The 11,607-nt window shown below is 33.2% G+C and overlaps 1 protein-coding gene across 1 annotated transcript; it reads right to left on the bottom strand.

Moving 5' to 3' along the window:
- Positions 1-814: 814 nt before the first annotated feature.
- LOC137838171 (arginine--tRNA ligase, chloroplastic/mitochondrial-like) lies at positions 815-8,606 on the bottom strand. Its single transcript, XM_068647419.1, has 18 exons — positions 8,366-8,606; positions 8,203-8,258; positions 7,918-8,066; positions 7,689-7,764; positions 7,471-7,572; positions 7,022-7,240; positions 6,343-6,423; positions 5,565-5,648; positions 5,370-5,474; positions 4,584-4,762; positions 4,147-4,231; positions 3,559-3,745; positions 3,293-3,362; positions 2,720-2,789; positions 2,184-2,273; positions 1,756-1,824; positions 1,454-1,555; positions 815-1,135 (listed from the first exon to the last, which is right to left on the bottom strand). Exons 2-18 carry the CDS (start codon positions 8,212-8,214, stop codon positions 1,025-1,027), a joined length of 1,791 nt encoding a protein of 596 aa, XP_068503520.1. The 5' UTR covers positions 8,215-8,258; positions 8,366-8,606; the 3' UTR covers positions 815-1,024.
- Positions 8,607-11,607: the final 3,001 nt, after the last annotated feature.

Raw genomic sequence — 11,607 nt, 5'->3', positions numbered from 1 at the left:
TTTGGCATAGTATTTTTTAATTTCACAATTTAGAAGATAAAAAAAATGGATAGTGAAAAAGGGTTTTGTTTTAAAAAAATGACTTTTAGATTTAAACATTTTTATTTCTTGATTGCAGAAGTTTTTAGATTGTAAAATTCAAACAAAACAAAGCTTCAAACTATAAAAAGAAAGTGAAAATTTTCACATTTATAAGATCCTGAATGAAAATATGAAGTGTTGGAATAAATACCCAATTTTTTTAAAATAAAAAATCACCTGATAAATAATTTTCAAATTATGTAATCCAAAATAAATAAAAAAGTTGTATAATCTAAAAGATATTTTTAACTTCCAAATTTTACAATAAAAAAAGGATAAAATAGGAACTTTTATGTTCATGGAGATGGTTGTTTGATGAATTGGATTAATAAATAAATTAAAAGAAATACATTGACGTATGCCCAAATGTAACATATTCCTCACTCCCCTTTTCATCGCCCATAGTCCCACGTACTACATCTTCGTTCACGATCTGGAAATTAGGGGCATAAAGAACAGGCATAAAGTTATCTTATAAAAATTAAAGCCAAAAAGTAGAAATAATTTTCTAAAATTATTAGCATTATACAAAATTAAATATAAATCGGCCTAATATGCTGAAAAAATACTTACGAATACAAACCTTAAATGATGTCTAGTGCAGGTTATTTTAGGCTCACAAAAAGCTCGGCAAAACAAAATTTAAGAAAACATGTTGCACAGTTTGAAAATTAGAAAAATAAAAGAGAATTAAAAGAATAACAGAATGAAGTACTAATACAAGACCCAAAAATGAAAGGAAACAACCCGTATAGCATTGAATCAAAATTTAAATAACCTTGTGAGTACAACTACAATCAGTCGTACACTACTTTCCTACTTTCCCTTCATACAATAGACAGAACAGCATGGGGCAGATCATTAGAAAGAACAATCAGTTTCCTAAACCTGCGAAGACAATTAATCTGTTGCAAAAATTTGCATAAAAAGCTCTTCAGATAGGTCATAGCCTGTATACAGGTACGATTCCAAGGAGATGAAAGCACTGCCTCATCACAATTAGCGTTGCTTCACATAGCAAGAGTCTGCTAGTTTCCTCAGGCGACCCCACAACCTGCCAATGGTAAAAAAAAGCTCAGTTGCATGGCTTCAATCTAAACATTATTCTTTCACCGAACTTTCTACTGTGAGACACTCAACAAAGCAACATTTGAGAAAGTTTAAACGTGAACAGAGAAATTTCAGGTGATAACCCACCATCAGCTATTTCACAAAAGAATAACTAAAAGTGTGTCTGTATATATTAACCTATCTCCAACATTTTTGGGGATAAACATACAGATATGCTACTTGGCAGTTTTATGTATACCACTGAAATAGGAATAGGAATTGCGTAGAAAATAGCATAAAGGTTATGACTTTAGAAGTATACCTGGCAATTAGTATAAAACTTTTTTGTAAATATTTCTGTCAAATTATAGAGGTATTCACACAGCACATTAGGCAATAGATTAGTCAGTGACTCCTCGAAAACCTGAAAAATAAAACAACAAAGCCAACATATCAACGCAAGTATCTGATGGATTATAAAACAGTATACAGTAATGTCAGGTCGCATAGCCATGACATACCCTTGGTATAAAGAAAATGGAATGCCAGTAAGAAAATTCAAATCATTACTAGCATGGAAGGGTCTAAAGCACAAGAACAACTTATGTGTTTCATGTGTCCTACCTCAGGAAATTGAATCAAATGAAGCCCCAATGCCCGTTCATCTTCATGATCCAGCACTATCTTCCCATTCTGTCACAAAGTTGTTGAACATAGTAAGAAGCAATGAGCACAATTTAATGAACGATATTTAGTTGAGTGACTATATAAAACACACTTGATATGAAGTCGTATCACAAAGTCGTTGAAACATGACATACGTATGAAGGAATGTACACAAATTAAAGAACAATATTTAGCTGACTAACTATATATAAAGCACATGTGAGACAAATTCATATCACAAATACAATTGATGAGAACAAAATTGACTGGCGTCAAGTCAACCATGACAGAGTGTAAACAAATACAACATTTATTTTGAACTGAATCCGTTTTTCATGGCATTTAATAAAGTGGCAAATCATCACCCCGGGAAAAAAATAACTTACTTTCTTTATTTCTTCAATATCTTTACCAGATTTCCTCATAATAGAACAGATCCTAGCATGTGCATACTGCAAATAAACAGCTGTATTCCCCTGTTTCATAACAAATTTAGAAAGGTGAGACAAGACAAAAATAATGTTCGATAAGTTTATAGGAATGAAAAGTTCAACAAAAGCAAACAGGAGATTCTTCTTAGCAGCTCCAACACCCATTGTTAATAAGGAGCTAACAATTAGAAAAGGCTCCAACTTAAAGGGAAGAAGGATACACTTTAGAGGGACCTCCGGAACTGAACCACTGAAGAGAACATCAAAGGATATGAGTTTTCACACTAACGGACAGTTATCAATATACCCTATATTTTTTTTTATCAAAACCGTAACAGTGACATTTACCACCCACGGATACCAACCACACATTAATCTCGAAAGTTACCCTATACTTCATATGATGCTTGCTACGAGGGAAATAAAAATAGCACAACCAATAATTGTCAATAATCTACATGCTGAGCTACACTAGGACACACTAAATGCACCTTATCATTGAGCATCTGATCAAAGCTGAATGTGTAATTTGTTAATCTGTTGATCCTCAAGTCAGCATACCTGCAAGCAAAAATTGAAGACACTAAAATAAGGTGCTAAAAGCCAACAACTCAATTCTTATTCTCATCACAGGCAAAAGTAAACTGCAAGAGAAAGATTTGTCAAGTCAAAAAGCAATATGTAGAAATTTAAGTTAAATAAAAGAGAACCTAAATAGAATACCTAGCCTATCATTTAGCGGGAAAAATCACAGAATGGCAAGCAAACTCATTACATGTTCTGATTCATTTGAGTTAGCACTTAGCACATACAATCACAAACCCCAGTGAATATTAGTATTCATTAATAGGATTCAGATATTAGTTCAGAATTTAAAGTACCCTATAAAAATACAGCTTAAAAACAAGTCAACAGGAAACCGTTATGTGAGATATATTTGTCTACAATTTGGCACATGATAATGCATCTACAATGGAGCAACTACCAACATCTATAGCCAGGGCAAAATGCTGATTTAGCACATAGAAGTAGAGGAAAAAAGGGATTGAGTTAAAGGAGCTTACTTAACAGCCCCGTAACCAACTGCTTCTGCTGTTTTCTCAATCTCTTCCTCGGACCAATCCTTAACAGCATCTGAAAGTATATAGGATTTGGAAGATTAACCATCAATGTATTCAAGATTCTCACAAAATAAGATTAAATAGGACATGAATTAATACAATTTAATCAAGCACAGACTTGACTTTATTGATGGTTGCACTTCAATTCATTCATGCTTGCATGCAAATAAGGAAAAAGTAAAAATCACACTGGGCAGCAAGTACTTTACCACGTTCAAGAAGGGATGCTTTACAGCGTTTTTTGGCCTCATCAAGCAACTCTACCAATCGAATAGTATCACTGCTGCGACTTCGAAATCGTTTTCCATCTTCCCCAAGAACAAGACCAAAGCCAACATGAGTACATTTGGGGAACTCATTTTCATCCTTTGGCAGCCATCCTGCACGTCTAAATGCCTGAAAGAAAAAATTGGAGGGGATATCAGACATTTTGTCTCATCAGACAAAATGCACAGTTATGTCATGGTCCATGAGTTTTCTCTTTTGAAAAATTGAAAAAAAAATGGTAGGCATTGAACATAAAATTGGAAGTGTTTTTAGAATAATGCACATTAGCGCCAGAAACATGTCATGGGTACATGGCTTTCCTCTTTTAGAAAACTGAAAAATATGAAATGAGCAAGAAAAATATTGGGACAGAATAACTAGCCGAGGGTACTGTAGCCAATCAGCAATACAAAACACTCTTCAATAACAAAGGGCAATTCGACTGGAAAAAGCGTACCAAAGAGTTTTGGTTACAACAAAAAAAGGTGGTAGCCAACACAAACCATAAAAAAACATGAACTGAGATATACCTTAAAAAGCATATCAAAGTGTTGCCACTGCCCAACATCAGTAACATATATATTCCAGTCAAGTTTTTCCACATTTAGACGGTACCTACATGATGAAAGTAGCTCAGATAATCATTACAGTTTACCTTCTGAAGTCAGTAAATTTTGTGATCCACATTCATATTATGTGCAGTTGATAGAGAAACAAAGTTTATATGAAATTAAAGAATGTATGCATACAAAGGGCCAATAAACTTGACACAGTGCATTTTTGAAACATATCAAAATTGTGGATCAAACATTCTTTCTCCGTGACTAATATGTAACATATCCAGAAGCTATTGTAGTGGCTTCTGATGGACAATCAATAATAAATTTTAACCACTGAAGTGAGCCAGTAACACTAACAGTAACTCGGTATGAGTTTGTTTATTCAAAAACTGAAAGTGAAAACTAACCAGAGGGATGCTATATCAGTTGAAGAATAGTTGTAGCCACCATCTCTTTTCACAGCAATAATTGGTATATTTGCACCCTCAACAAAAATCACACGAGCACCGTCATCTTCTTGGATCAGCCCTAATTTATCCAATTTATCCAAAGTTGGAGGGATTATATCGTTATAGTAGCTCTCTCCCTGTAACCAAATATATTATCATTCAGTACACAGTCGAATGTAACAGATATTGAATTAAATAAACACATAATTATTAAAAAAAGAAATCCATTAACTCAATAATCTACTTATTGTTACACTTATTGCACATCAGCACATAATTAGCTTAAACAGAGCCTTTTATGCTGGCATTATTGTTAAATTTAGGCTACAAATGTATTGTAAATGATTAAAAAATGCAGAGAAGTTGTTTTTCATAAAAAGTCCTAATTTCAATCTTAGTTATGAATAAAATTGCAACAGAAAGTTATTATGCAGCTTCTGAGGAGCTAGAAAAAAAATATTCAGTTTTCTTAAGCTAATTTGCGAGAACCCAACTAGAATAGAAAAAAAAAAAAGGAAGAAAACAGACAAAAAAACAGACTTGATAGACAGAATATGGGAGATCTGGCCAAAAGACAGAAGTTAAAGCAAAAAAATTCTAAGCATGAATAGAGTTGGTAGTGTAGCAGTGCTCTTGTAACACAATAACAAAACATCTTAGAATACTCCCTGTGGAAGGTAAAAAGGAATTCAATAGACACTACAGGTGAGCTCAGTAAGTCAAAAAGGAAACTAGAAGCCCTACCATTGCCTCCAATCTAACTCCAAGGCGCTGATAAACCTTTTCAAATTCAGCTTTACTAATATCACAAATTCGCTCCCATGCCTTGCGATAAACCTCATCTCCACCCTGAAGCCAACGTTAAACACACATTAAATTTACAACCAAGGTCGTTAAGATCTTACAAACATACAAGACAAAAAAGAAAACTATCAATACCTGGAGTTGGACCACTGACAGTTGTGCCCTCGTCTTAAACTCAGGTTCATTATCAAACCTCACTTTGGAGGCCTTATAGAATGCCTAAAAATGCACCAAGTCACATGAACTTCAGAATCTCTAATAATAATTCACTTATGCAGTGGAACAAAAAGTGTCATAATAGAAATATATTTGACCAAGTTTAAACTAAGTGACAATTAATGAGAATATTATCCTTCAAGACTTATTATAAACATTTCCTTTCCAAAGTTAAGTGTTCATCAGTTGTAAGAATTGACAAAAGAACAACATAAATAATAAAAAATAACCCAAATAAAACGAGTATTTCTGACTTCACTTTTTTGCTAATTAGATTCTTCTTTCAGTAAAAAAAGAAAGGTATAGAGATATAGAACTGATTTCAATCAGCAGATAGTTATGACCAATTTTTATTCACAAAAAAAAACAGAGAATACAAATTTGAATCAAAGATGCAGATAAAACTGATCACTTTTCTTTCAAGCACTGGTTACTTTTTCTTTCAACATGTGAGAAAAAAAAAACATTGTAATTCCTAGTTAGGGTGAACGACCATCCAAACAAATTAGTTAATTGGAAGGCATAGTTATTACTTCCATTAAGGAATTAGAAATTAATTCAATTATCTAGAACGAGTAAACATCAAATGAACTAAAAAACGTCCGGCCTAAATAAGAAATGCTAACAAAACAATGTATGACTGAACATCTAAATCAAAGTAAATGGAATATAAGTTTGATTTCATATATTTTCTCACCTGGAGATCCCCAATAGCTGTTTCATTGAAATCTTCTGGGTTTGGGAACGTGTCAAAGAGGTGAGCTATTAGCATCCCAAACTGTAAACGAATACATGGACTCTGAGGAGTGATATGATACCAATATAAAACGAGAACTTTCCTGATAGAACAATATTATGATTCAAGAAAATATGCCACATATCCCTGTAAAAATAAGTCAGCGTACATTCCTAATTTAGGGACTAATTGAAATGGTTCAATATCTAACTGATTTCATCTAGGGAGAGGGAGAGATACAGATAGAGAGCAGAGCAGTGATCTTAGGACACTAATTGATTTGGGTTAGTGTAAAACAGAGAAGTGGTACAAAACTTGTATCATACCTTCGTCCAGTTAAGAAGGATATAATGTGTTCATGCACATGAAGACAGCTACAAAAGCAACTTACACAAAACATAGTCCTAAGCATACTTAAAAGTCAAGCCTAGTAATGCTAACAAACATAATCTTATTAAATTGCAGTTGCAATTATGTTACTCAATGCCACAAGTTATCCAAAGGAAGCTAGTGTTTTTTTACAGTGTATGTCAAAGTTTTAGTAACAACACAAGTCACATAAACCATCTCACCTCAGTTCAAACATACAGAATTTTCAATTTCACAACACAAATAGCATTCCATGAAAAGATGATTCTACCTGCGTCCCCCAGTCACCAAGATGATTCCTTCGGATAAGAGTGTCCGCACGAGAAAATTCAAGCATTCGAGATAATGTGTCCCCAATAATGGTAGATCTCAAGTGGCCAACATGCATTTCCTTTGCTATGTTAGGTGAGGAAAAATCAACCAGAACTGTCTTCACTGGAAGTCGTGGTGCCCAGTTATCAATACCATCAATCAACAGCCTCTCTAATCTCTGCAGGATGAGTTTTTTCACTTAAAGGACAATAGAGATTTTGAATAAACTCAATAATCCAAAAAAATAAAAAAAAACCATTAGAATCTTATTATAGCACCCTTCCAATAAATGGACAAAATGTCTCGGATACACCCCACCCTCCCCAAAAAAATAAAAACAGACTCGAACAATATCCACATGACATCTCTTGCTCAAAAATTAGAAGATAGAAAAGAAAATGCAATCACCTCTGCTATCCACTTCTTCGACAAAACAATATTCACAAACCCAGGACCAGCTACAGAGCACGATTCTATCATTTCAGACGGCGGAAGATTTTTAACTATTGCCTACACAAACAAAACACACATAAATGATCCTCTTCCAACAACAAGTCAACTTCAATACTCAGAAAGTGAAAAACGCAAAAAGAAAAAGAAACGGAATTAACCACGTCTTCCTATACCTGTCCAACGGCAGGGGGACCCCTGAATCCTGACTGCTTTCCTTTTATCTTAGCAAATATACCCATCGCATTATTACTGCACCATAAACGAAAACATTGACAAGCTAAGCTAGCCTCAAAAAGCACCGGGAGTGCAATTACGTTGCAAACATGCATCCTAATAACGACATACAAGGCGCAACCAAAATTAAAACCCTAAATTCGTTTCCACAGTTCACACGCAACAAACCATTGGTAATCAGCGAATTTGACACCGGATTTGGCAGCGCAGGCATCAACTGAAGGCGAAACCTCGGGTTCATCCGGCACCGTTGTCTTCAGAGACACCTCGAACACCTTCGCCAACTGTTTCTTAACACTCGCCGGACAATCTAATTCCTGCAAGCCATTCCAAACAAACACTCGAGCTAATTAAGACGAAAAGTAAAACGACTCATGCAAAATGAAGCTGAATAGATAATAATTAATCGATTCACTGATTAATTGGAAAATTGAAGAAGCTAGGTTAACTCACGATGTACGCCATGGAATTGGATTGCGGCGTCAAACGGCGACGTTGGTGGAGTTAATCTGTTTGGAAAAGAACGAAGAATTGAAGGAAACTACGTAGTGTTAGCGATTCATGGAAGTGTGAAAATGAAAGGAGAAAAAGAGAGGTGAATTGAAGATGAACGAACCTGAGAGTGATGCTGGAGAAGAAGCTGAGAAGGGAAGAGAAGAGTGAGAGTGTGTTGAGAGAAATGAAATGGGAGCACGATAACGGCGCGAGTGAGCCTTTTTTTTCAACTTCCAGAACAGCCCTAGCCCTAACCCACACTTGCCGGTGGCTGGTGACGTGGACCAATTATGTTTGGCCGTGTTCGTCACGCGGTTACTTGGCCGTCAAGACTTTGACGGTTTCCGGTTAAAAAAGAGGACAAAAACTTAACATTGGTACCATATATTATAGGGTTTCTTTCATTGTATGGAAAATAACACACATGTAGAATATCAAACTTATATGTAATATTATTATGCTTATTCTTCTTTTTACTTTGGCTAGATAGAAAAAAAGTATGAAAAGGTAATAACTTTTATAATGAATTTCAAATATTTTATGGTAAAATATATTTATTTTTTAAATAAAAATAAATAAATTTTATAGTTTATTAAATTAGTTAAAATATTTAAGATTATATTAGTTTAATTTTAAATTTTAAATAAAAAGTGAGAATTTTATTTTGTGATTAAATTATTATGATTACGGATTCATCACTTAATTCATCTATTGATCATTTTATTTTACTTATTTTATTTTATTTAATTGTGTGAATTAGGCTTTAGAGATTAGATTTTGAGGGCTTATGATTTAAGGTTTAGAGTTTTACTCTTGTGACTTATAGGTTATAATTTGAAATTTAAATAAATGTGACTTATTTTTATCTTGTTAACAATATTTATACTTTTGTCTTGTACTCCTTTATAAAAAAAATCAATTATATATGAGCATTCTAAAAGTCAAACGATATGTTTTCACTAATTTTTGTTGCGAAACCATGACAAACTCAAAACACTTAATTTTTTTACTTCATAAGTCACATTTTTTTCTTCTAATAATTATACCATTTTGAGTTCTCATGGTGCTTCAAGCAATAAATTCACATTGCTATATTCTTTTTGATAAAAATGTTTTCAATTTTTCTTGTATTTTTCATCAATACATATTTCATGCTTTGAAGCAAAACTACTACCCAAACCATTTTACAACTTTTTTAGGATGAAAACTATGTGAGAATGAATTGTTAATGTTCACAGAAAAAATGACAACATTACTACATGGAGAGTTGAAAACCCCAACTCCAAAAGCTATCATAACGTAATAGTATTTTTGTGTCTTATTATGTAAAATTAATATTAAGTTTACAAAAGAGAAGACAAAAAATGAGAGAGATAAAAAGAGAATAGAATAAATTGGTGACATAAATAGTAATTTTGACCAAGTTGTTCATAACAATTAATGATAACTAATTCAATAGATATCATAATAATAATATTATCATTAGTACTATAATAACGTTAAAAATGACTATAATAAAAATTCTAGACTAAATAATGATACTAATATAAACAATAATATGCAATACAATAAAATAAAGCAATAAGATAACATAAAATTTGTTTAGGGTTTAAGGTTGAAGTTATTCATAACAAATGATAATTAATTCAATATATATCACATTTATAATAATAATAATAATAATATCATTAGTCCTATAATAACGTTAAAAATGATTGTAACAAAAGTTCTAGACTAAATAATGATACTAATATAAACAATAATGAAAATGATAGCAATACAATAAAATAAAGCAATAAGATAACATAAAATTTGATTTATTCCAATTAAATTTCCATTTGACAAACAAGATATACATTAGGATAATTGTAAGAATCTGAATCAAGTACCGAGAGTGTCGAATATTAAAAAATGATTTGAGGAAGAAGAGGAGTGGTCTCATTGGGTGGATGAATATGTAACCCATATAAATATATTAAAATGACATGGAAATATTTTAAAAATACACTTTTAAAAAGAAATCAATTAAATACTGTGAAACAAATTTAAACATGTGTTTTTTCAAAAACTTTTTAAGAAGGTAAACTTTTGAAAGATCTAAAATTACTTTTTGAAAAGTGATACTAATAGAGAATCTATTAATTTTTTAACAGATAATGAATAAATTATTAATCATCCATAAAATTAAACAGATGAGTTTACATGATTTTTTTTTTTGAAATGGAATAATGAAATAAATTTAAAATTGTAAAACAAAACGATAGATAAATAGATTTGTTGCCACCTACTTACAATATCTATATTCACATAACTTGTGTACTATGATATATTCATATTATTTGAAAAACTTAAAATCTGTGTAGTTGTAGTCTATTAAAATACATACGATTTTGTTAAAGTAAAAATTCTCTTACTCAAATCTAAAAACTCAAACCAGAACAACACTGTTTATGAGTTTCATCAATGAATCTCACAAAAATAATTACTATAAGATCTAGTTTCTGCATACCAAAATAGGTTGTTAAGTTATTAAAATTCCTCTATGAACAAAGTTAAAGCTGTTCTAACGAATTATCATACGAAAAAGTGTTAAGTGAAACACTTAAACTTGAAAATTAAAATCAAATTCTCGTTATGAGAAGCTCGTGGAAGCATGAAATCGCGAATGCGAGAATCACTGCACTCCGAGGATCATATATTTACAACAACAACAAAAGTGCCATGCTACTACGAAATACGACAGATCTATAACAGTCAATAATCGAAAACGCTTCTCCTTCGACTAACTTCACATTATTGAATTAGAAAACCAAGTCTATCGCCAACTATGTACAGATCTGGTCACCGGAAACCACGGCGATCACACGACGGCAATCTCCGCCGGATCCTCGAAGTTCGGATCCTTGGCGTCCATGGCGATCTCAACATGTTCGTAGCCGTTGCCGATCCACGTGAACTTCCCGCCGTGGCCTCCTTTCTTCGGCGATCCGCTCATCCCCGTCGCCGACTTCCGGTCCTTCCGAGCCTCCGGCGACAGCTTTCCGTTCGCCTTGTGGCTCTTTCCGGCGTCCTTCATGCTTTCTCTTGAACGGTGATTTCGCTGTCACAGAGAGTGAGTGAGTGAGTGACTGAAAAACCTCTCTGGTGAGGGCTTTTATATAAAGGAGGTGAGGGTAATAGAGGGATTTCACATGAACAGTTTTAAATTGAATTTTGAGCCTTGTGAATTATACCGTACGTTGAATCTAATCGACAACACGAACACGTGTTGCAATGCGATTGGGAAGTTGCGATCGGATAAGAACGATGGGGGAAGCTTCTGTGCGGCATGGTGCATGGTAGACTATGCGCTAAATTGCAAAA

Source organism: Phaseolus vulgaris, chromosome 4 (assembly GCF_000499845.2).
Source record: "Phaseolus vulgaris cultivar G19833 chromosome 4, P. vulgaris v2.0, whole genome shotgun sequence".
In the NCBI taxonomy this organism is placed as follows: domain Eukaryota; kingdom Viridiplantae; phylum Streptophyta; class Magnoliopsida; order Fabales; family Fabaceae; genus Phaseolus; species Phaseolus vulgaris.
This window is presented reverse-complemented; position numbering and strand designations above follow the sequence as displayed.